A 25223-nucleotide genomic window follows, 5' to 3' on the forward strand; every position below is an offset into this window, starting at 1 on the left:
TGGGATCACATTACTTGCTTATTACTTACTATGTGTTTTTTTAACTATGCAGTCAGTCGTAAAATACGATTTATTTTACTTAAGTTCCTTGTGGGTGTCTCTTAACCTTCTTCATTTTGTGGCGTTTTTGTGACAGGTGTTGCCTTCCTGGCGACCTTCAGCCCTTTTTTTCGGTTGTTTGAACAGTTTTTGTCCTAACCGCTCTCCGTAGTCGGGGCAGCACTGGGCTCTCTGCAGTTGTTGTAGAGAGGTGGGCCCGCCCTCCACTAAAACACAAACTAAAGTCAATGTGCAGATAGGTGGAGAGTGTCGGTGATTTTATTTTATTTTTTCCCGTCTGCCACAACTTAATGGTGAAAGTGTTTGTTGCGGCGCAGATAAACAGAGCAAACAGCTTGGTCGTTTGCTTGTAGACAGTGACAGCTAGCAGTTAGCTAACTCCCAACAGGGGCTAAAAATATTCTCCTGCGAAGTGACCTGAGGTGGACACAGCAGAACAGCTGGTGGGGAAACTACGGTAGGTTTCCGTCGGCAAGCTGTACGAGTACTCATGATTATTTACTAATGGCAAAATTGCGTATGTGTTATTTTAAGTTCTGTGGTGAAAACTTGTTGATTTGGCGGTAGCTTAGCTAGTGGGCGTTAACTAATGGAGGTTTTCTTACTACGTTATGTCTGAAAGCATGATTGTATTTACGTTAGGCGGTTTATGATTCAAGTCCAAAAACACGGCCAGAAGACAGTCCCTGTTTCACCTTTCTGTTTTTATCCGTCTACCGACCGGTAAGCCGGTTAGCCCCACTGCAAAGGCGTTTAGCTTTTTTGCCTGAGTCAGGCTGCTGCTCATCGTGTTAAGATGGTGTTTGTCATGCTGAACAAATAGTTTCATGTAACAGGTTCAGTTTGTATTTAAACATGTGTCACAATAGCCTGTGGTCAGCCTCAGCTTCTTTCTGTGATGTATTGTCTTTTGGATAACTGGAGATCGACTATGGTGTCTATTCAAGAGATCTTCATATTCATATTTTGTTTTCAATTTGTTGTCAGCAGCATCAAAAGTTTTGTACTGATGTAGATCTGTTAAATTGGAGATATATAAAAAAACAGATAGTTCCACACTGAAAACCACAAAAAAATTAAAAGTTTATAAGACATTAAAGGCTGGATTTCAAAAATTAAATAAAATATTTTCTGGTTCTTCTATTGACTGAAGAACCAGAAAACCTGGGGGGTCTTCCTGCTTCATAGACAAACTGTGTTTCATCCGTATCAGATGTATAAAATTTATAATGGGGGAAAAAAACAGGAGATTACCATGAGCTATTAAGATTTCTAGTGCTGATCTCTGCCTACAGTCTGTTTGTCTCTTCAAGTCTTTTTCTTGTTTCTGAAAGATCTTGCTTTATGCTTAAACACATAATGGATTATTCTTTATTTCCAGTGGCACTGCAAAAAAAACGTGAAGCACCATGGGCAACACGAGTGACAGAGTGGCCGGAGATCGGCATGGTGCCAAGGCCCATCGCTCAGACAGTGGCAGCAGTTCCAAAGACCAAGAACCCAGCAGCAAGATGGTGGACAGCACAGATGACCCCAACACCTTCAACACACATGGACCCGAATCGAAGGTATGCAGATTATAATATTGAAACACATTTGTCTTCCACACCACTTCCTCAGATTTGAAAGCTTTATTTTCTCAAAACAGCTTATATTTGAGATTTATATGTTTACTACTTTCAGGCATCAGGAGAGAAAGAATTCACCCCAGATTTGGATGATCTGGTTAAAACTGGTCCTCAGGCTCGCCCCACTGTGATCCGCTGGGCCGGAGGTGGGAAGGAGGTCTACATTGCTGGTTCTTTTAATAACTGGAACACAAAGATACCGCTAAATAAAAGGTAAACAGGAAGTGGATAACGGTACGTTATCACATTCATTACCTTTTATAAGTAAACCTGTAGCTTGAGAGTTTGTAGATAAACGTTTCGGATATTGCACTAATACATTCTCTTACTTTCTCCTAAGCCATAATGATTTTGTGGCAATTCTGGACCTGCCCGAAGGAGAGCACCAGTACAAGTTTTTTGTAGATGGACAGTGGGTGCATGATCCATCAGAGGTACAGTAGCTTCATTTTTTTTCCCTCCATTAACTTATTCATGCACACTGCATTTTGGCATGGTGCAGAGACCTCTGACAGTTCAAAAAGGAAGGGACACATTCCTTTGTGGAAATTTAGCATTTAAGTTTCATCCATCTTGTATTGTGTTATCCTCACAAAATGTGGACTTTGAGACCTCAGAGGGACTGAAAAGCTTTGAAAAGCCCTTCTATTCGGTGAAAGCTGCTAAATAGCTCTTTTGCCTTAGGGAAAACTGTGCAGGAAACTGCTAATTTTACACATGCTTCCTCATTTCCTCTGTGATGATTTCTCTCTTTTTCGGCAGCCGGTGGTAACCAGCCAGATGGGAACTATCAACAACTTGATCCATGTGAAAAAGTCTGACTTTGAGGTGTTTGACGCCCTTCAGGTCGACTCTTTGGAGTGCTCCGACACGTCAGGTCAGCCTGCTCCGTTATTGAATTATTTAGTCAACTAAAGGTAATCAGCATGTGTAAATAGTAACTGGAAAGTGCCTTGTCATATTGCAGCATGCCTTTCCTGACCTTGCACTTACAGTCCCAGCAATTTAAGTCTTAATACAGCTCCCAGGAAAGGAGTTGAATAATAAATGCCAAAATAAATACAACAATAAAGAATACAGCTTTTTTTATTGTTGTTGTTAGTGTTTAATTGGTCAGTAGCTGTAGAGTAAAGTGTGTATGTGAAATGTCATATAAATGTGATTGCTGTATCTTTAGACCTGTCCAGCTCTCCTCCTGGTCCGTATGGACAGGAGCAGTATGTCTTCAGACCTGAGGAGCACTTCAAAGCCCCGCCCATCCTCCCGCCTCACCTCCTTCAAGTCATTCTCAACAAGGACACCAATATATCTGTGAGTATCTACACCTTTCGCACCTTTCTCTCAGTTTACAAATCAGATAGAATTTTTTAGACCCTGATGTGACTCATCTTTTCGTGTTACTGTTTTCTTTGTGACTTTTCCTCCTACTGTCTGTTGTTAGTGTGACCCTGCCCTGCTGCCTGAACCCAACCATGTCATGCTAAATCACCTATATGCACTTTCAATAAAGGTAGGTTTACTTGCAGCAGAATGACTCATGACTCACATTTTCACGGAAGTTAGTAGTTGCTCCCCTACCCTCTTTTTTTCTTTTTGTTAAATGTTCCAGCACATTTACATGGACATGATTTTTAATCATATCAGTTTTATATCAGTTCTTTCAGTCCTTGTGCAGACAAAGGGAAGATGTTCTGCTTTAAAGGGGGAAGCTGGTAGGGGTGGTCAGTAGGGGTGGGGGAAAAATCGATACTGTGTAGTATCGTGATATTTTGTTTGCTAATAATGTATCGATACAGGGACAGCAGAAATCGATATTTTGTTACAAAAAAAGTTTTTGTGCTCTGACTTCAGAGCATGTTGATCCTTTTTCTGAGCAAGAATCCTGACACTGTCCAAATGTGTTTAACTTTTTTTATTGCAGCAATAAACATGACAGTTTACTTATTTTAATTTAAGACATGTTTTATTTTAATTAAGTTTAAAACTTTTTTATTTAATGTAAAATTATATTTTGTTTTAATTTACTTTCAAATTCTTCAGTTGCTGAAGGGCCTGCATAGTTTTCATATTGCATAGTTCAGAATAGCTATAATTGTACCAGATGGTTTCAGTTAACTTGGACTAGACTGTAATACAAACCGTTCAGTTTGTCAACAATAAAACTGAACTGAGAGAAAGACTGAGTGCGAGACTTTGATATTAGATAAAATGAATATTGATAAAGTTTACCTTTATGTACAGAATCTGAATATCGCAAAATATTTTTAGAAATTGCAATAATATCGTATCGTGAGTTAAGTATTGTGATAATATCGTATCGTGGGATGTTTGGTGATTCCCACCTCTAGTGGTCAGTGGTGTGAATCGTTTCACACCACTGACCACATTCAGAACTTACTTCTACAGTTCTCTTGCATTATTTTTATTATGTTATTAGCTAATTGATCAGTTAGGTGGTTCAATGTGAGCCAAACCTGTGGTGAGGTTTGTGGTAAATCGCGTATTCAACAGTAATCCAATATGTACGTAGTTGGTACTTTCACAAATTGGAGCATATTGCATTGTTCTGATGCTTTGGATCCAACTTAATGACAGCCTGTTTTTGTTTGTTTGTTTGTTTGTTTGTTTGTTTGTTTTTTCCTCTCCTGGTTAGGATGGAGTAATGGTGCTGAGTGCGACTCACAGATACAAGAAGAAATATGTCACTTCTCTGCTTTACAAGCCTATCTAAACCTCAGCTCGGGTTCCCCCCAGTGCTTTTAGCAGCATGTTTATAATCTGCTGTGGGTTGTTGTTTTTTTTTTTTTTGTTTTTTTTGTTGTTGGTTTTTTGTGCGTGTGAGTCTGTGTTTGTGTATATGCGTGTGTGCGTGCGTGTGTGTGTGCGTGCGCGCTTGTTGTTACATTTAGCTATATCTTGCACTGAAACAAGTTTACAGACGAGCTTAGAGGCCCATGGCTGTGACTTGGGTTTTAAAGAGGCTGCACTTCTGTCTACATAGGGCTCTAAACAATAGTAGCGAAGTGTGTGTGCCAGGTGTTGGAAAAAGCAATGAGAACCATATTGTGGCTTTTTACCGTTGACCTCTACGGACGGATAAGATCACTGTGTGTATTCAAGCGTTTGCTGCTCCTTGTGATTCATAATCATGTTTTCTGGGGTGCGAATCCTTGTTACACATGCCTTTTTTTCAGGTAGAGAACCTGTAAATGATATATTACGTTGGATTTTGGGTTTTAATTCAGTTGAGTTTGAATTTAATCAGTGTTGAGTGATTGTATTCACCTTTCCACTAATTCCATTAAGCTTTTAGCTGAGTAAATGGTGAATAACAGGAAGACTTAAACTGGCACAAAGTCTAGGTCAACAGGCTGATGCGAAGAGCAACAAATTTAGCATTGCTTGAACTTAAAGTGCAATAAAAAGCAGAAATACTACATTTTAGCTCAACCCACAAGTATCATGTTTATTCTTGTTTAGCAAGCAGCAGGAACATCAGGTAGTGCTCAAACGTTTGCAGCAACTTGGAGCTGTCCTTGTTTGTGAAAGAAAAGCTAATTTCTTTTCATTCAATGTGACATGGAATTGATTAGCAGTTAATGGTTAATTAATTTATAGCTGATTGTCTTTTAGTGGTCTGTCCACATGTGTGTACAGAAGCACATTCTTTTGGAAAGAGAGAGGCTTTGGCGACGCCATAGCAACTTCCAGTTGCTAGGGAAATCTGTGTATTTCCTAACCAGCTGAAAGTGGTTGCTGGTTTTCTCAAATGTAGTGCTATGCCAAAAACCATCATGTGATTACTTTGTTCATAGATTATGACAGCTGCCATAGTTTTCAAGAAAGATGCTGATTTAGTGAGTGACTGAGGCTTAGCAGTCAGTTTCACAGCGACTGCCAGCAACCACACACAACAGGTTGTGCAATACTAATTTTTCCCTAACAACCGGTGGTTGTCAGTTGGTCTCCAACTGGTGTCTAGGCCCATGTAACTGAGGCCTAACACGGTCAGTCAGCCTTTTAAAACAATGATAACTTTGTATTAGTGAATACAGTTTGCCGGTCAAACAAGAGTGAAGGTTTCTACAATAAAAGAGCGAACTGTATTTATGAAAACTTTGTTTGTTGAAAGGTTTTAATTATATTAGCTTCAAAATCAAATCTGACTTTCTTTAAAAAAACAAGGACATTTCTGACCCCAGTCTTTGGCTCCTGGTTTGTAGTTTTAAAAAGATGCAGAACCCACAGTTGGGTTTGATGCCGTTGCTTGTCATTCAGTGGAATCTGCCACATACATTTCAGTATATGGTAAAGTTTTGGTCGCGGGAGGAGTACTCACCTGTTTTAACTGGGAGACCCACTTTCCATATGATGATGGTCAAAGGTCATTTAGTTCTGCTGTTGCCTTGATGTAAGTTTTCGAGCACTTTACCGTTCTTTGAGCAGGAGTGTCGATGTAAGCTTTTAACTATGCAGCAGAGAACGCGTGTACTGTAGCTTCTCTGGACTGCAGGATCTGATTTAGTCTAATTAAGATATTTTGCTGTGCTTTGTGTGTATCTGTATGGAGTTGTATTTATCAAACAGGATTACAGGAATGTACTGTATCTGTTACATGTACTGTATAGTTTTATACAGAGGCCTGTACACGCGAACAGTTTCACCTTGCTGCTTGGTATTGATTGCCCTTATAAAGATACATGTGGTGCACATTTAGAAAATGAGTGAATGCGCACACCTCAAACAGTAGCCAGAGACACGTCATCAGATGAATCGACATGAGCAGAACTCAAGTGTTGTACAAAGTTTGCTTACCATGTGTATTCATAAAAGCATTTGAAGCTAATCTCTTTTTTTTTTTTTTTTGGTATGGTGGCTTTAAACGTTGTGTTTTCCACTTTTTCAGTTTGGTGTCTATTTGTCTGCATCTTAAGTACAGTATATACCAACATCTGGTAAACTCCAGACTTGTAAAAGGGGCTTTCATAAATCCTGTTGGGTGTACAAGTGTTTTGTAAAAGGTAAGGCTAGCTAGGAAGTTTTGTCCAAAGAGTTTCATATGACAAGATGACAAGGGATTGTGGCAATGCAGCCAGATTCCCAGACATGGATTAAGTCCTAAATTCAAAGAAGATCCATGTCTGGTAGACTTGGCTGTTTTAAGGTTGAAACTGAAACTTGAATTTTACAGCGGTTTCATGAATGTTTTTAAAAATGCTTTGCAGAAGCAGTGTAAGGATCAACTGTACAAGGTTTTACTTGTTTGCATATAAATCAAAATAAAGAGGGTGCACTGATCCCATTTCCTCTGTCTTCTCTTTAACTTGACTCTTTATTGTATGTGTGGATTCGTGGTTAAACATCTGTCCTTAATACCTGCTTTATTTCAGCCACTTAATTTTAAACCACTGGAGATAAAGTTAGAGAGGGTAAGATACACATGCACAGATGAGGGATGCTGAACAAATGGGATGAAGGGTTGAATTTGGTGCTGCAGGGCAGGAGGAAAGGAGGACAACAGAGAAGATTCATGATGTAGTGAAGGAGGTGTGACAGACGATGCTAGGGATGCGGTGAGATGGAAGCAGGTGATCCGATACCCTAAAGATGACTTGATCTCAAACCTCTCACCTTGTTGCAGTGACGAGTGCACCAGGTGTTGGTTCACTCTGACATCACTCTTATTTGTGGTGTTTATCAAATCAACTTTTCCTACTGGTAATAGAAAAAAACAAATTCAAATCAATTCAGTTCTATTTATATAGTGCCAAATCACAACAACTGTCATTTCAAGGTGCTTTATATTGTAAGGTACCACAGTGGGAGGGGAAAATCCCTGCTACTGGTGATCTGGATGTAAAACAAACAGAAGTAAAAGATTTTAAAGTGTTTTTTAAAATTTTATTGTTTCCCAAAATCTTTCAGTGGTAATACTTTTGCCAACACAACACACGGTTAACTCATCAGAGACAGGATCCTGAAGAGTCCTGCATCGGCCTTCTAGTTCATTATGCACAAACTCAGGAAAAAAAGCTGCACCAATCAGAGCACAATATACATATGCAACTCAGCACCAACAAAGCATTATTGGTTCCCTCCTCAACAAAAAGGCTTTGTTTACGCTCTTATAAGGTGCTCTGTGAATCAAACACGTCATAATCTTTCCAGTCACTGGCTTTTAATTTTATTTACAGTACACAAATCTTCAAAACATTTTACCACATTTTGTAAATCTTGGCAACTTTTGTCTTTTTTTTCTGAAGACTCGAGCGCAAACAAAACCTAATTTGGCAGAACTCAGGTAGACGCTTGTCGAAGGCCATTTCTACCACCGAGAGCGGACTTAAGAGGCTCTCGAGCTAAAATTTGAAGGCAAGTAAAGCAACATCAATCAGAGCTTCGTTACAGGTGGATGGCATTGTGATCAGTGTCGTAAATATCACGAAGGCATAGTTTACTTAGCAGACAGCCTATATATGACTAAGTGATTCAAAGTGACACAAACCTCTTAGCGTACACTGCATGGAAATCATACATCGCAAACACACTTAGAATTCAATGATGTTTAACATCAAAATAAAACATATCAAGCTATTGCACAGCTACCCAGGTAATCAACTTTGCAAAAAAGCAAATGTTGGATGTTTCCACGCACGCACTCACACAAAACATCATCCAGAAAAGCAGATTTGTTTGGGGGGAGGGGTTACAGCATAAAATGGCAAATGTACAGCAAGAAAACACACCAAACTAAATGTGAAGTAAGTGAATTATGGAACAACGACCCCACCAGCAGCCTGCCAAAGTTTGCATCATCCATATTGCCGTTGCCATGGGAATGCTAGGATGGCCTGAACCAAGAGAAATGGCAAAGACAATAGCATATGGCCACTTGGTTGAGTTTTTTTTTTTTGGTCCAATAAAGGAGCTCATTTCTGTCACACAGTTCTAAATTAAATGAACACAGCTGTCTAACGGTTACCGTCTCTGTGGTTCAACAGGCCCACCCAATAACTTAACACTTGTGTAACCCCACCGACCTGATCCAACTGGGGTTTCGCCATTCGCATGGATAAGGCAAGTCAGAGTGAAGTACAGAGTTCAAAGTTCAAACTTTGGCAAGTTTTGGCGATCCCCTGTTCCATAGCCTAAATTTTCAACATTTACAATCTCTGTCATGCATAAACACTCGAGAAAAATAAGTATAATCGTAACACCGTTTGTCACCTAACATCAGTATGAGCGTGAATGATAATAATTCAGTGTTGGGCAAAGAAGAAATAACCCAGTGCAGCATAATCATTCAAGAAACTATATCGTTATTGCACATGCTCGTATGAGAACTCCTGCAGAGGAGTGAATACGCGTGTTTAGCCTGGTTCCATTTGAGTACTCAAATCTTTTTTTTACAAACTACAGTCCAGCGTGGAAATCAGAATCAGCCAGCTTCACAATTCTGTGACTTGTTTAGCATTTTTCAGTTTGGAGTTGGATGCCAGTAAAGCACCTCTGGGGTCTAAAAGAGGACGTTTGTGACTGAAATGGAACCTTCCTGTTCAGCTGTTTTTAAGCCTCGGCTAATGTCTGACATACCATTCATGAGCTTCCTCCACAAACACAGATATAGCTAGTAGCAAACTAATAGCAGTGATCGACTACCTACTGTACATTCCTCCACTGTGTGTAATGATACATTGTCAGTGTCATTTTTCTTTGCATTGCATTTACAAGGTGTCCTTTTTAATTAGAGTGCCACAAGAATAAGTACTTGAGTTTCTGTGGCAGTCAAAGTTGAAGCTGTCTTGTCTTTGAGTGGGCTGGGTTCCATTACACACACACACACACATATATGTATGTGTGTGTGTGTGTTCGTGTGTGCAGAATTCCTTTCACAAGCCATTTTAAACATGCATGAACATCTCTTCCATCCACAGGCTGTCTGGCTCTCTCTCAGGGATGCCTTTAACGCAGGTAAGGCGGTGTGCATCTTTAAGCTGTCCAGTGATGTAAAATCTTTACCTGATAAATACCCAAATTCTTTCTGTGTAACCCGGCATCTAAAGGCATCCTCGACCACTTCCGTCACATCAGTGAAGCCTTCATAGGCACATTTTAAACACCTTCTTCTGACACACACACTACAAGGCAAACTGCTGACTGTATCACTCAAAGACAATAATACACGTGTTGGTGGGGGATGTCACAAACAGTGGAGTGGGTGAGGGGAATCAGGTAAGCCTCCAGGTGCAGACTGCACTGTGTACACAGTGCCTGGAGGAGGAAAGGACTGAAGCATCTATGGCGGTAAAGAGCAGGGCTTGTGAGGGGAAAGGTGGGATTGTGGGTCTTGGCTATTTCAGCATAGAGGTCAGAGGTCGTAGCATTTAGGCTGGTTCTTTGAAAGTCTAAAGCAGGCATTGGCTGCTGCGCTTTCTCGCTGCCGTACGCTGACTGGCCCTTGTGACTCCAGAAGCACCACCGGCCTTCAGGAAACTGCGATCAGCAGGCCGCTCTCTGGCAGCACCTCCTGGCTCTTCAGCTGGATTTTTTATTTTTTGAGGAAAAGAACAAGAAGGAAATGGGAATGTTATTAGTAAACAATCCTTACATACATAATACAGGTGAATAAAACTGACCAGAGCGGTGAGATGTTGACTGAATAGTTTGACATTTTGGGAAACACTCTACTCCCTGAGCCAGAGGTCTCTTTCTGTTAAAAGGAAGTTCTTCCTTCCCACTGTTGCCAAGTGCTTGGTCAAGGAGGATTTTCAGATTGTTGGAGTTTTCACTCTATTATTGTACAGTCTTTAGCTTACAACTTAAACCTGAACTTAAAAATGAATCTTCCAGATCTCTCAAATTCACAAATTAACATTCAGCTTGATAAAAAAAAATGCTATCTGTGAACTGCACACTGCTACTTTCTGCAGTCTTTGCTGGCGAGTCTTTTTTTAGACTGCTCTGTAAAATATGATGCATAAATCTCATTTTGAGAAAAGCTGTAAAAAGTCCTCAGTGTTTCCTTTAATTAAGCTTGGTTCCTTAACAGCCTTATTTCTTTCAGATGGTTTTCATCTGCTGTGGATAGGTTTATAGGCCTGCCACTTTTTTTATTCTCTTATTCTGTCCGGTTTCCACACTGCACAGCATTTTGAGAAATGCTAAGAAATGCTAGCTCTGTGGGAATCACCTTGTTGGTGCAAAAATACAATTTCCCACCCATAACATTGCTTTATCTTTGGTGTTTTATATAGATTCAACTAAAGAAATGAAAACAAATGAAGTATTTTTGTGATAAGCTGCTAGTCACGAATTGACTGAAGATATTGTTTGTTATGTGTAGATACAACACTGATTCATCCACTGAGTTTAGGTGTCTTTTTTGGCCTTGGATGATTCATAGGTCAGTGTCGAGAGACATAACATAACAAAAAAGCAGCAAGTCCTGATCTGTAAATACAGTCAGTCCACTGGACTGAAAATGAGTGAAAAAGTACTGTAATTAATTACTCAGAATTAAAGGTATCATCACAGATGTGCTGGATACCCATGTGATGTGTATGCACCATTTTACAGATAAAACTTTTATTTCCCAAAATGTCCCACTATTCTTTTAAAAACAAAAGCAGGAGGGGATTGCTGTGTAAAATGTTAGCAGTAAGAGAAAATCCCCAACTCCTTGCAGATGGAAAGCTGAGGATGAAGAATGATACAAGAAAAAGAAATGCTGTCCATCTTTCACGAAGACACACACACACACACACACACACACACACACTCAGCTGAGTGCTGCGTGTCTGTTGGCAATAACGAAGCAATCGAAACTTCCTTAAAGTCATCACACAAGTTTGTGTGCACATCATTCAGTGACGCTCGTGCAGCATACATACAGAATGGGAACTATGAGTATGTGCAGTTATTTTTGCACTCACACTGGAAGCTGTAAACAGACTTAGCCTGAACACTAGAGGCACGCTGATGTAAAACAGCGCTCAGAACAATTCAAGAACGACTCGGGAACGACTCACGGCCTTTTAAAACTCCTCCTCAACCATCATCACTTAAAAAATACATCCAGTTGTCATCCAACTCCAACTTTCTCTATAGTCAACAAAGCAGTGTGTGGTCAGCTTGTTTTATACTCTGCACCAGAATCACCTCCACTATATCCCCTGTTACATTTAATGAAAAATGTAATTAAATACTAAAAATGCAAGTCGGGATGGAGTTTGCTGTTAGACAGGATGGTAAAGCTGTGATGATTAGAAAAGGCAAAACTCCACACGCAGGTAAAAGCTGCCCCAGATTACATGATCATCGTCACTTCAGGAGGGACGAACTATGTCATCTAATAAAACATGTATCTGGGACAACGTCTACCTATTTACAAGCGCACAGGATGTCAGACAATTACCAGCATAAGGAGAGGAAGAGGAGGAACTTAGAGAGGAAAGTCTCAGCTTATTCGTCTGGGTGAGGAAGGGGGGGGGGGTCATGGAAAGGAAGAGAGGAGACCAGGGAAGGGGAGAGAAGACACAAGGTAAGGATGAAGGAACAGGTGGGACAGAAAAGCCAACAGTAATGAATTTACAACACACATCACAACACGTAATCCTGATTAACACAATACTGTGACCTGTGGAATACAAACACAGATAAGCTAAGAATATGTAAGTGATGTAATCGAGGCTGCGCACATGGCTTACCTCTAAATTTGTCCTTGCTTTTTTCAGCACATCACGAGTCCTTGATACTGTAGAAAACAAGGACAATGTTTCTTTTTTGTTTTTATTGCATTACTTAAGAATAATAATAATAATAAATTTTATTTAAAAATAGCGCCTTTCAAAGCACCCAAGGACACCGTACAACAAATAAAAAACTGGAAATATGCACAATAATAAGAATAACAGATAAAAGTTAAGAGCATACAGAGGTTTAAACATGAGCAATTTTAAACAGATGAGTTTTGAGGATGGACTTAAAAAGAGGGAATGAACTTATATTTCTGAGGTCAGGGGGTAAGGAATTCCTTATGATGTTATTCCATACAGCTGTTTTTGGTGGCATGCGTCCCAAGGGACCATGAACCACCTCCTTTATTATTTCTGAACTCTAAACAGACGACATTTCCGAGAAGGGACTAGCATTGTTGTCTGCTGAGAACCTCTCTGTATCTTACTTCCCGTTACTCATACCTTATTAGGCATCAGTAAAGGGATGAGTACACTTGACCGTCCCACATTCCTGTTTCTCTCTCACACACACATACAAACACACACACACATGCACGTAAACACTCACGCTGGCTGACTATGAAGTGCTCCATGCTCTCCTTGGTGCGGCTGGTGCTCCTCAGTCTTTGTATTGTCCCCTTAAGAACTTCTTCTTGTTCAGACACACGCAGTTTCAAGGACAAGATTTCCTCCTGCATGCACTGCTCCTGCATGCACAAGTACATACAGATATACTCTGTAAACATTTATTTTAACATAAGTTGTTTGATGCTATTAAAGGCCAAATAAACAAATAAGATAATGCGTAATTTTAAAACCTTCTTAAGGTTCTGGATGGAGGGATCCGTGCTGGGAAGAGCTGCTCTCCAGAACATCTTCAGCAGAGACGTTGCCTCCTCCAAGATCTGCCTCAGAGTCTTGGTGTTAGACAGAAGACTCCTAACACATCCGTAATCCATAATCTGCAAACACAGCTCAGTTAGTTACTCGTGCTCTGTGCTCAATACTTTTTATTTTCAGTTGTTGCCGACTGCTAGGATGGTGAAAACACACCAGCTCGCTGCTCTGTTTCTGGTTTACATCCAGCATTGGTGGACCGAGGCAGGCCTGCAGGGTCATCTCCATGCGCTGGACGAGGCTCCGGCCCTCGAGGACTTGCTGCTGCAAAGCACTGAAGTCATCCACGTGACCAATGGCGTGACGACCATGACGGTTCGCGAATGATCCATCGGGCGCATCCCCCTCCAGCTCAGAGTGTGGATCAAGAGGGTCTGCTGGTGACAAAAGAGCTGGATTGTATTGTGGAAGGACTTCGAATGAAGCGGTTTTTAAATTTTTATTTTATGGAAATTAGAATTCCTTCAAACTACTCAGTAACAAGCACACAAACCAAAAGTGCAGTTATTGTTAGAAAGCAAATAAACCTTCTTCATATTAAGTCAAATTAAGTTGCAGTAACTGAAGTTAAGTCACACCATTGGCAGTGCTATGGCTGTCATCCAAGTCTGAGTATGGAGGACCAGGAGATCCACAGTTAAAGAGACCAATGTCCCTGACTGGTGGAGATGGAGCTGGGTCTGCGGAGCACACAGATAGGCAAACAGGCTTGGACACACTGCAAACTTTAACACTGCACACTGAACGTCACAGGCATTTTACACTGTAGCATGATGGAGTCATGCCCAGTCATGTCTCACCATGAAGCAACTGACGTCTGTAGAAGTTTTCCCTCTGAGGGCTGGCAGTGAGAGCAGAGAGCGAGGGAGTCCGAGGTGAGCCCACGCCCAGCTTTTGTTCCAGCTGCTTGTGGAGCTCCAGCTGTTTGAGAGCGCTGTTCTCCTGGACACTGTTTTGCAACTGAGCCCGTAGACTCCTCACCTCTCCCAACAACTCCCCCAGCTCTACTGGTAGAACTGGTACCTCGCACAGGTAGCCTGAAGACGAAAGACAAAATGCACAAACATGAGAACGTGTTAGGCACAGCTGTGCTTAGGTGCTGCGAGGGGTTTAGAGGGTTTTATTCTTTCCTCCTTTCATATTTGTCATACGTTAGAGCTTTTCTTGAGCTGCAAAGAATTCTGGGAATTCCAATTCACAGAAAAACATCCAGTGATTTTTTTTTTCTTTTTATAGCCCATTTATCTGTTTGTTCATGTACCACCAGATGGCACCAAAGTAAGGGACACTGGGACCATAGATAGATAGATAGATAGATAGATAGACAGACAGACAGACAGACAGATAGATAGACAGACAGACAGACAGACAGACAGACAGACAGACAGACAGACAGACAGATAGACAGATAGATAGACAGATAGATAGAGCCATAAACATGAATCAATTTTATTGGAATTCCACGTGAAAGACCAATACAAAGTGGTGTACACGTGAGAAGTGGAACGAAAATCATACATGATTCAAAACATTTTTTACAAATCTGTGGTGGAGGCGTGGCCCCGGGCGCAGCTGCCGGGGAGGAGTGGAGCAGAAGGCTCAACAGGGCGGCGCTGCGAGGCCGGTAAGAACAGCTGATGGTGTTTATGTACTGATGATGGTCTCCCTCCGCTGTGTTTATAGTGAGACGGGGAGGAGCGGCGAGAAGATCAGCTGGGCTCGTGAGCTGTCAGGCTGTGCGACTGAGTCAGCTGTCAAAACAAACAAATCAATAAATGTGGAAATTGGCAGTACATACCGGCGTGTGCGTGTATTTGTGCCCGGTGTATTCCACAAGTGGTGCCAAAACCCAGTAAAGTGCCGGTGGGGAAATGTCCGACCCACAGGCCGCGCCACCCGCCCAGCCCCTGCAATACTTGGCGCAGATGCTGGCGGAGATGGCGGCGATGAGCCGGGATCAGGCGGCCGACCAGCGTGCCCACCTGGCCGCGCTGCGGGAGCAAACGGACCGACAGACACAAGTTCTGGAGCGGCTGGTCGGGGCCGCTGCCACGCCGAAGCCCTCGCCACTGTCGGTGACGGTGCCCCGGATGGGGGACGGGGACGACCCACAGATTTTTTTGGAGACCTTCCGTGCCACGGCGGAGGCTTGCCAATGGCCGCGGGAGGAGTGGGCTCCGCGGCTGCTCCCCCTGCTGTCTGGGGAGGCACAAACTGCGGCCCTGAGTCTGCCTCCGGCGTCAAGGAGCAGCTTCCCGGATGTGAGCCGGGCGGTGGTGGACAGGCTGGGGCTCACCGCCGAAGACCATCGCCGGCGGTTCCGGGCCTGTCGGCTGGCTACAACGGACCGACCATTCGGCTGGGCCCGGCAGCTGCGCGACGCGGCGGTGCGCTGGCTGCAGCCGGGAACATCGGAGGGCGAGACGGAGCTGGTGGACAAGGTGGTGCTGGAGCAGTTCACGGAAGGATTGCCAGCGGAGACGGCGAGATGGGTCCGGTGCCACCGGCCCGCAAGCTTGGAGGTAGCGGTGACGCTGGCGGAGGACCACCTTGCCGCTGGAGCAGGGGAGTCCGGGGATGCCGGACGGAGGCCGACCAAACAGGCCCCAGTGCCGGCCCCGAGGCGCCGTGTGCCGGCACCAGGGCTGGCAGAGCGGCTGCCGGCGCTGAGCCCCACTAACCCTTTCGCGGCGATGGTGCCGTCCAGGGGAACCGAGCCGAGTGGAGCCGCCCCCGAGCCATGGAGGGCAGCACAAACGCCGGGGCCGGAGTGTTGGAAGTGCGGGGAGCCGGGACACCTGAGGAGGGATTGTCCGCTTATGGAAGTGGGGCAGGTGTTCCGCGTTGCTGGCGCCCCAGCACCCTCCCCCGGTCCAGGAGGGACATACAGTATTCCGGTAAGGACTCGAGGGGGTATACGCCAAGCGTTGGTGGACACGGGCTGCACACAGACCCTCGTGCACCAAGGCTTGGTTCGCCCCGGGGCATTATTGGAGGCAGAATGGGTGGAGGTGAGGTGTGTTCATGGTGATGTGCACCGGTACCCCATAGTGCCGCTGCTGCTAAAATACAAGGGCCATACACATAGGGTAACGGCGGCGGTTAGCCCGCGCCTGTCGCACCCCCTGATTCTGGGTACCAATTGGCCGGGGTTTCATCAGCTACTGGGGCAGTACGCGGGGGTGCGATCACGACCGGAAGCGGGGTGTAGCGTGTGCGCGGCATTCAGCGGTGACGCGGGGTCGTCCGACACCGACTCCGGGGGGGAGGAGCCGGCGGGTCCCTCACGGGACGTCCCGCCGGCCCCGGAAGTGTCCCCCATGGGTGATTTCCCACTGGAGCAGTCTCGTGACGGCACCCTACGCTCAGCCTTTGACCAAGTGATGGCTATTGATGGTCACGTGGTGCGCCCTGAGGCCGCGCAGACCTACCCGCGTTTCGTCTTATTAAATGACCGATTATATCGAGTGAGTCGTGACACTCAGACTGAGGAAACACACACCCAGTTGTTGGTGCCGCAGGGCCGCCGGGAAACGCTTTTCCAGGCGGCCCACTATAACCCCATGGCAGGGCATATGGGCTACGAGAAAACTCTGGAGCGAATAACGGCCCGATTTTATTGGCCTGGCATCCGAGCGGATGTGCGCCGCTGGTGCGCGTCCTGCCCGGACTGCCAACTTGTTAACCAGCCGGCCATCCCGAGAGCGCCTCTGCGCCCTCTCCCCCTCATTGAGGTCCCGTTTGAGCGCATCGGCATGGACCTCATCGGGCCGTTTCACCGGAGTGCACGCGGTTACCGCTTTGTGTTAGTCCTGGTGGATTACGCAACGCGGTACCCGGAAGCAGTTCCGCTGCGCACCATCTCGGCTAAGAGTGTGGCGCAGGCACTGTTTCAGGTCATCTCCCGAGTCGGAATCCCAAAAGAGATACTGACTGACCAGGGCACGTCGTTTATGTCTGTACACTGCGGGAACTGTACGAATTACTGGGCATTAAATCTATTCGGACCAGCGTCTACCACCCTCAGACTGACGGGCTGGTGGAGCGGCTGAATAAGACCTTAAAGTCCATGATTCGGAAGTTCATTAACGAGGATGAACGCAATTGGGATCACTGGCTAGACCCTCTGTTATTCGCAGTGCGGGAGGTGCCCCAGGCCTCCACGGGATTTTCTCCCTTTGAACTGCTGTTCGGCAGGAGGCCACGTGGGGTGCTCGACCTGATTAAAGAAAGCTGGGAGGACGGTCCGAGCCCCGCCAAAAATGAGATTCAGTATGTGTTGGACCTGAGAGCAAAACTCCACACTTTGGGGAGGTTGTCACGGGAGAATTTGCTCCAGGCTCAGCAGCGTCAGCAACGCCTGTATGACAGAGGGGCTAGGCTCAGGCAATTTTCACCGGGGGATAAAGTGCTTGTGTTACTCCCTTCTTCCAGCTCGAAGTTGCTCGCCAAGTGGCAAGGTCCCTTTGTGGTCACACGGCGTGTCGGGGACGTGGACTATGAGGTCGCTCGGTCGGACAGGGGAGGAGCCGCGCAGATTTATCACCTCAATCTCCTCAAACAGTGGCGAGAGGTCGAAACCGCTTCTCTGGTGAGCCTGGTGAAGGAGAGAGATGAGTTGGGGCCTGAGGTGCCAAATTCTATCATTCCCACCTCCCTCCCTTGTGATGACCATCTCACACAGGCCCAGAGAGCGGACGTTGTCGCGTTGCAACAGCGCTTTGCGGACGTGTTCTCCCCCCTGGCCGGCCGGACGTCCCTCATCGAGCACCATTTCGTGACGCAGCCCGGCGTGACGGTGCGTTCACGGCCCTACAGGCTCCCGGAGCATAAGCGAAAAATCGTGCAGAGGGAATTGGCGGAAATGCTGAGGATGGGAGTAATAGAAGAGTCGCACAGCGCCTGGTGTAGCCCCATCGTTCTGGTGGCGAAGAAGGATGGGTCTATACGGTTCTGTGTCGACTATCGCAGGGTGAACGAAGTGTCACGCTTTGATGCCTACCCCATGCCTCGGGTCGACGAGCTCCTGGACCGGTTAGGCACGGCCCGCTTTTTCACGACGCTGGACTTAACCAAGGGCTATTGGCAGATTCCCTTGTCTGCCGAGGCCAGGGAGAAAACTGCCTTCTCCACTCCGTACGGTTTGTACCAGTTCGTGACACTCCCGTTCGGCCTGTTCGGGGCCCCGGCCACTTTCCAGCGTCTCATGCTGCCGCCTACCTGGATGACGTGATCATCCACAGCGACACCTGGGCGGAGCATGTGCTGCGGGTGGCCGCGGTCCTGGAGTCCCTGAGGGGGGCGGGGCTCACGGCCAATCCGACGAAGTGCGCGGTTGGACGGAGGGAGGTGCAGTATCTGGGGTACCACCTGGGGGGCGGGCAGGTGCGGCCACAGGTGGAGAAGACGGCGGCTATCGCATCCTGCCCGCGCCCCAGGACGAAAAAGGAGGTGAGACGGTTCTTGGGGTTGGCGGGTTACTATCATCGCTTTGTGCCGGGGTTTGCGCAGCTAACCAGCCCCCTGACCGATCTCACTCGAAAGGGTGCCCCGGATCTGGTCCAGTGGACGGGGCCGTGCCAGGCGGCGTTTGTGCGAGTGAAAAACGCTCTCTGTGGGGAGCCGCTGCTTCACACTCCTAACTTTTCCCTCCCGTTTGTTCTGCAGACTGACGCCTCGGACAGAGGGCTGGGAGCCGTTTTGTCTCAGCAGGTGAGGGGAGCTGACCGCCCTGTCCTGTACATCAGCCGGAAGCTAGCGGAGCGCGAGCGCCGGTACAGCACCGTGGAGAAGGAGTGCCTGGCCATCCGGTGGGCGGTCGGCTCCCTGCGCTATTACCTCCTGGGACGCTCATTCACCCTCTGTTCGGACCACGCCCCGCTGCAGTGGCTCCACCGCATGAAAGATGCCAACGCCCGGATCAGCCGGTGGTATCTGGCATTGCAGCCCTTTAAGTTCAAGGTGATCCATAGGCCGGGGGCACAGATGGCGGTGGCCGATTTCCTCTCTCGCTCGCGAGGGGGGGAATTGGCTCGGCCGGACGGCTCCCCGGCCTCGAACGGGCGGTGGGGGTGTGTGGCGGAGGCGTGGCCCCGGGCGCAGCTGCCGGGGAGGAGTGGAGCAGAAGGCTCAACAGGGCGGCGCTGCGAGGCCGGTAAGAACAGCTGATGGTGTTTATGTACTGATGATGGTCTCCCTCCGCTGTGTTTATAGTGAGACGGGGAGGAGCGGCGAGAAGATCAGCTGGGCTCGTGAGCTGTCAGGCTGTGCGACTGAGTCAGCTGTCAAAACAAACAAATCAATAAATGTGGAAATTGGCAGTACATACCGGCGTGTGCGTGTATTTGTGCCTGGTGTATTCCACAAAATCAATAACTGAAAAGTGGGGTGTGCGTAATTATTCAGTTCCCTGAGTCAATACTTTGTAGAACCACCTTTTGCTTTGGGTGATCAGCTCAGTCAGATTAGATGGATTTGTTTGTGAACAGCAGTTTTCAGATCTTGCCACAGATTCTCGATTGGATTTAGATCTGGACTTTGACTGGGCCATTCTAACACATGGATATGTTTTGTTTTAAACCATTCCATTGTTGGCCTGGCTTTATGTTTAGGGTCGTTGTCCTGCTGGAAGGTTAACCTCTGCCCCAGTCTCAAGTCTTTTGCAGACTCCAAGAGGTTTTCTTCCAAGATTGCCCTGTATTTGGCTCCATCCATCTTCTCATCAACTCTGACCAGCTTCCCTGTCCCTGCTTGTGGCAAACTGAAAACGGGACTTCTTATGGTTTTCTGTTAACAATGGCTTTCTTCTTCCATAAAGGCCAACTTTGTGCAGTACACGACTAATAAGTTGTCCTATGGTCAGATTCCCCAACCTGAGCTGTAGATCTCTGCAGCTCGTCCAGAGTCTCCATGGGCCTCTTGGCTGCATTTCTGATCAGCGCTCTCCTTGTTCGGCCAGTGAGTTTAGGTGGACGGCCTTGTCTTGGTAGGTTTACAGTTGTGCCATACTCCTTCCATTTCCGACTGATCGCTTGAACAGTGCTCCGTGGGATTTTCAAAGCTTGGGAAATCTTTTTGTAGCCTAAGCCTGCTTTAAATTTCTCAATAACTTTATCCCTGACCTGTCTGGTGTGTTCTTTGGATTTCATGGTCTTATTGCTCCCAATATTCTCTTAGACAACCTCTGAGGCCGTCACAGAGCAGCTGTAGAGCTGTTTTGTAAAGAAGAATGGGCAAGGATTTCAGTCTCTAGATGTGCAAAGCTGGTAGAGACATACCCTAAAAGACTGGCAGCTGTAATCGCAGCAAAAGGTGGTTCTACAAAGTATTGACTCAGGGGGCTGAATAATTACGCACACCCCACTTTTCAGTTATTAATTTGTAAAAAATGTTTGGAATCATGTATGATTTTCGTTCCACTTCTCACGTGTACACCACTTTGTGTTGGTCTTTCACGTGGAATTCCAATAAAATTGATTCATGTTTGTGGCTGTAATGTGACAAAATGTGGGAAAGTTCAATGGGGCCGAATACCTTTGCAAGCCACTGTATATATCTATGGTAGGATGTTGTGTATAGCTAATTTGATAGACTGACCTTTGTTGGCCTTTGTGCTGGAACACACTCGATCATAGACGTGTAGTTCGCTCTGCAGGGAGTGGATCAGTTCCCTGCTCTCACATAGCTGCTGCTGGAGTAGTGACACCTCGTGCTGGAGCCTGTTAATGCACAGATACGTTATAGTAATAAAACAGTTAGCGATGATGTGAACACGCAGACAGACACAGCCATTATCTGCACACACCTGTTGGTTTTCTCCTGCCCCGCCTGCCGCTCCTGCCTTAATGTGTGAATCTGCTGTCCCTGCTCCTGACTGTGGGCCTGAAGCCGTCTGAGCTCCTCCTTCCACTGCTCAGCTTCCAGCTCTGATTGCTTCAGGCGAGCGCGTGCTGTAAACACCGCCTCCCTCAATTGCACCACCTCCTCACTTGTGTCTGAGAGCATAGGAGAGACTGAATGGGTTTATTTAAAAAAACAAAAAACAAAACAAACTGTCTTAAATGTCTGTTGCCTTTATACTGAAGTACCTGTGCTGGCCTGCAAGCGGGACTGCAGACCCAAGTTTTCTTCCTTCAGGACTCTGATCTCATTGGACAGCTGAGTGACTGTGTCCAGTCCCTGAATATAAATGTTGGTTGGAGCCCCTGAAAAAAACCCCACATTGTGTCATTTTTTAGAGACAAAGAAGCGCCGATGTTTGTTGTTACTCAAGTGTGGAAAACTGCATTACCTCCATCACGTCCAGTGGTGGCCAGTTTTTCCTCAAGCTGTTGACGAAGCCTCTCATTGGTCCTAATGGACTCCTCCAGGCGTTGGCGAAGGCACCTCACCTCCTGCAGGTGTTCCTCTATCAAATTTACCCCTGAAAGAAAGTCATATAATAAAATGTTGTATTGTTCATTCAACTAAGAAGCTCTTAAGTTACATAAATATTCCAAAAATAAATTCACTGCATTTGTGTGTCACACCTGTTTGGCTGCTTCCTGGTTGGTGCGCAGATGATCCAGAATAACTTCCGACGAAGTTTTCCATGTCCCACAAAGGCCCCCCTGACATTAAACCTGAGTCAGACTTCATTAAGTGGCCTGTAGGGATGCCCCCCAGCTGGTAGGGTTGAAAGGCATGATGGGATAGCTGGCTGTAGCTTGACAGGCCATGCTGGTTGTGGTGATCAGGTGAAAGGGTGAACAGAGCCTTGTCATGAGGCTCTGGGAAGCCTGTAGCCAGCCATCCAAACACATGTACACACACACACACACACACACACACACACACACACACACACACACACACACACACACACACACACACAGACACACAAAAATTGTCAGAGATCAGTCAAACATTCTATACAATTCCAAGTGTGACTGTAGTTTCAGACAGGTTTTGAGTATTTTCCACACATGGCACACTCTCTTTGGCCCCTCACCCCTGTTCTGCTCATTCATCTGTTTGTACAGCGTGTCCAGCTCTGGGCGAACAGCCATCACAGAGAGAGCTCTGGGCTGGGGGTCAAACATAACTTCGTGACCCCAGCCGTCAGGGCCAGAGGGGATAGAGAGGGAGGAGGAGACAGGCTCACTGAAAAGGGCTGGAGGAGAATGACAGGACACATACAGAAGACGAAAGGATGAGGAGGAAAAAAGAAAATGATCTTTGCAAGTCAACAGCCGTCTGTGACTCCCCTACCTCTGGTCAAACCCACAGCGGCTGAGCAAAGCATGTTGGGACAGCTGCTTGAAGACTTGAGGAGGCCATGAAGAGGAGGAGGAGGAAGAGGTGGTGGGATAGAGGAACGGACTAAAAGAGGGGAATGGAAGGTGAAATGATAGAAAGATGCATTTCACAGAAAGAGAGATTAACATCAACAATACCTTCCGGATCTGATCCGAGTCCTGGCTGCCGGAGTCGGTGTTCCTCCTGATATTCCCTGGTGTCCAAATCAGAGCACAGCTCCAAGTCTTCATTGGTTTGGTACTCATCGGACACCAAGGAGGTCCTATCTGATTGGTCCGTAGTCTCAGAGAGGGCATGGCAACTGGACGGGGTCTCGGGACGGTGCTGCAGCTTCGTGTGGAGTGATTCGATGATTTTATCTTTCTGCTGCAACTCCTTACTTAACCTGCATGTGGACAGAAGGTCATGATATCACAGTGAAACTGAACTCTGACCTTTGAGATATTAAACCTAATCACTTTCATTTCATTGTATTACACATTTATGTGTTCTTTGTAGGAATTAGCCTCCGAACTCTTGAGTCATGATCAAAAAAATGTTTTTTGAGTTCAAGGTTCTGATGAAAGTCTAACTAGTTCCTCCTCGAATCGAAGTAAATGCTTTTACATTTGCTTATTGGTCAGTTTTTTCATTTGGATGCACAGAAAACAGAAAACGCATCAACATTGAGGGAAATAGGAAAGGAAATTTTTTTCCAGTAATATTAGACAACATAAACAACACTATTACTGTGAAAAGAGCTCTTCTTCCCTATATGAGCACAGGATAACTCACTTTATATTAAAGCCCATTTAAAGAGCATTAACTAATAGGGTGTGAGGTGCTTATAAGTCCTAATAAGATGCCTATTAATGTGTATTTTATGTTAATAGTGCCTTCATGCCTGTCAACAACATACTATGTGTTAGCTCCAGGAAGCCATGGATTACAGTAGTTTTAGGTACTTTTTATACTGTTCTAAAATCACTACTAAATCAAAGGCTTGCATAGCTACTACACTATGTTCTTGACTACTGTAAATTTATGCACTGTCATCATCCATCCTCATAGGCTGGCCCAAATTTTGAGACATCACACGATGTCCTGTTCTGTTCTTGCATCAGTAATGTGTGTGATGCAACGATGTGTGGACATCTTCTGTGTAAGCACCCAAAAGAATTGCAACCAAAGTCGAATGAAATTAAATGAGAGAAACTGACCATGCAGACACATTTATATAGAAGATGAGAAATCACTTCTAGTGAGTCACAAGTGGGTCTAGAGGCCTTACAGACCCTCATGCTATGTATTTGTGTCTCTCTTGCTGTTTTGGGTCCCCTGGCTCTCTGACAGCATCTTTTTTTTTTTTTAAGTGTCTTTGTTTTTTTATTTCACCAGCTTTCCTGATAACCCTTAAAAATGTTGCATGCTGGAAAATATTTCAAAACAAATATTTATCAGTACAGCAGCAAGCGTCAATACAACAGAAATCCACGAATAAGTGACTTAGCATGAATCCAACAGAAACAGTGTGCCAAGCTGTGAAGAATACAGAAACACTGAGCATTTTAAAGCCTGTCTGGGTGGACACCAGGAAGCTGTCTGTTCAGCTAGAGTAACTTAAACGATCCGCGTGGTGGCCCGCGTGTGGATTAACAGCAGACCTTCTGTCTTCTCTCCAACATAAGTAGCTATGCAGACAGCTCCTCACAGCGTGTCACATGACAGAGCAAACTAATCAGTGGGACAGACTTAGTGCTGCAAAGTGAGCTATTAAGTTCAGTGGGGGTCAACAGATCACAAAACTGCAGGTGCAGTTTTGATAAAGACCAAAAGTGATCTTCATGCTAGGCTGAATCTTCATGCTTCTGCTTAAATTTTGGTCTGTGTCAGTTTCTGGGGACTGACTTGATTTTGGAACCAGGCTCAACTAATTATTCGAACAGTGATGGCTTCACTTTTCATCCCCAGATGTTGCTGGTTGCTTGATTTTAAGCAAAGATCGCTCCTTGGTTTAATTGCTACCACCCTAAAATAGTTTAATCTCCTACATATTCTCACATTACACATATAGATATGAACAAGCTCACTTACCGCAAAGCGAGCAACTCGTGGCCTGTCTTGTCGTCATGGCTCTCTACACGTTCTCCTGTGGAGAGAAAAGAGGAAAGATGGAGCGGTGAGATTTTAAATAACAGTAGAAACAGTTTTTTTAAAGAAACGTTCCTTACGTCCACTAATCTTGGTGACCACTCTTTGTGCCAGGGCAGTGCTCTGTGCCAGCTGCTCCCTGAAGCTCTGACCCATGTAGTAGTCAATATCATTGGCCCGCAGGAGCTCCTCAAAAGCCTGAAAGTTGTTGACGTTTAGTGCATCTGTGAGAATCTGCTATGAACTTTGCTAGAACTTTATTCTCTCTCCATGTTGATAAAATGTAGAAAATATCACTGAATCAGTGAGTGTGTTTGCAGCACCTTGGTGGTGTCTCCCAGGTGTTGGGTCAGGATGTGACAGACTCCTTGCCCTTCTCTCATCCGCTGCCTCAGGTGGGACAGCTCACGAGCTTGAGCCTGGATCAGAGAGTTGTACTTCCTGCACAGACAATCAGCCGCCACAGGGACAAAAT

General features: G+C 45.6%; 2 protein-coding genes across 11 annotated transcripts in view; one reads left to right on the forward strand and one right to left on the reverse strand.

Annotated features, from left to right (window-relative positions):
• Window positions 1–216: 216 nt before the first annotated feature.
• Window positions 217–6990, forward strand: prkab2 (protein kinase, AMP-activated, beta 2 non-catalytic subunit). Its single transcript, XM_004542540.4, has 8 exons — window positions 217–517; window positions 1442–1628; window positions 1744–1901; window positions 2029–2122; window positions 2451–2565; window positions 2866–2999; window positions 3130–3198; window positions 4342–6990. Exons 2-8 carry the CDS (start codon window positions 1470–1472, stop codon window positions 4417–4419), a joined length of 807 nt encoding a protein of 268 aa, XP_004542597.1. The 5' UTR covers window positions 217–517; window positions 1442–1469; the 3' UTR covers window positions 4420–6990.
• A 585-nt stretch (window positions 6991–7575) lies between these two features.
• The window catches only part of LOC101464089 (myomegalin), an 85936-nt gene continuing 68288 nt past the window's right edge, over window positions 7576–25223 (reverse strand). For 3 of the 10 annotated variants that reach the window (XM_024805933.2, XM_076877039.1, XM_024805925.2), the window contains 19 exons: window positions 25072–25189; window positions 24829–24946; window positions 24692–24746; window positions 22756–23003; window positions 22571–22681; window positions 22311–22472; window positions 21850–22098; window positions 21612–21743; window positions 21409–21525; window positions 21126–21333; window positions 20918–21039; window positions 14122–14358; window positions 13900–14001; window positions 13478–13698; window positions 13243–13386; window positions 12993–13131; window positions 12395–12441; window positions 12103–12157; window positions 7576–10227 (listed from right to left, as the gene is read on the reverse strand). In XM_024805933.2, the coding sequence (XP_024661701.1) occupies window positions 10094–10227; window positions 12103–12157; window positions 12395–12441; window positions 12993–13131; window positions 13243–13386; window positions 13478–13698; window positions 13900–14001; window positions 14122–14358; window positions 20918–21039; window positions 21126–21333; window positions 21409–21525; window positions 21612–21743; window positions 21850–22098; window positions 22311–22472; window positions 22571–22681; window positions 22756–23003; window positions 24692–24746; window positions 24829–24946; window positions 25072–25189 (2719 nt within the window). In that variant the 3' untranslated portion in view covers window positions 7576–10093. Of the gene's footprint in view, window positions 10228–12102; window positions 12158–12394; window positions 12442–12992; window positions 13132–13242; window positions 13387–13477; window positions 13699–13899; window positions 14002–14121; window positions 14359–18513; window positions 19603–20917; window positions 21040–21125; window positions 21334–21408; window positions 21526–21611; window positions 21744–21849; window positions 22099–22310; window positions 22473–22570; window positions 22682–22755; window positions 23004–24691; window positions 24747–24828; window positions 24947–25071; window positions 25190–25223 lie in introns of those variants that run through there. The other 7 variants (XM_024805928.2, XM_024805927.2, XM_024805930.2 and 4 more) reach the window with 7 other exon arrangements.

The sequence above is a fragment of the Maylandia zebra genome, linkage group LG18 (genome assembly GCF_041146795.1).
Source record: "Maylandia zebra isolate NMK-2024a linkage group LG18, Mzebra_GT3a, whole genome shotgun sequence".
Taxonomy (NCBI): Eukaryota; Metazoa; Chordata; class Actinopteri; order Cichliformes; family Cichlidae; genus Maylandia; species Maylandia zebra.

Bases quoted from the DNA above. Each gene is read 5' to 3' on its own strand.
- prkab2 (XM_004542540.4), top strand. From the start codon at position 1,470: ATGGGCAACACGAGTGACAGAGTGGCCGGAGATCGGCATGGTGCCAAG. The intron at 2,566-2,865 runs GTCAGCCTGCTC...CTGTATCTTTAG, and splicing joins GGAGTGCTCCGACACGTCAG to ACCTGTCCAGCTCTCCTCCT. The intron at 3,199-4,341 runs GTAGGTTTACTT...TCTCCTGGTTAG, and splicing joins TATATGCACTTTCAATAAAG to GATGGAGTAATGGTGCTGAG.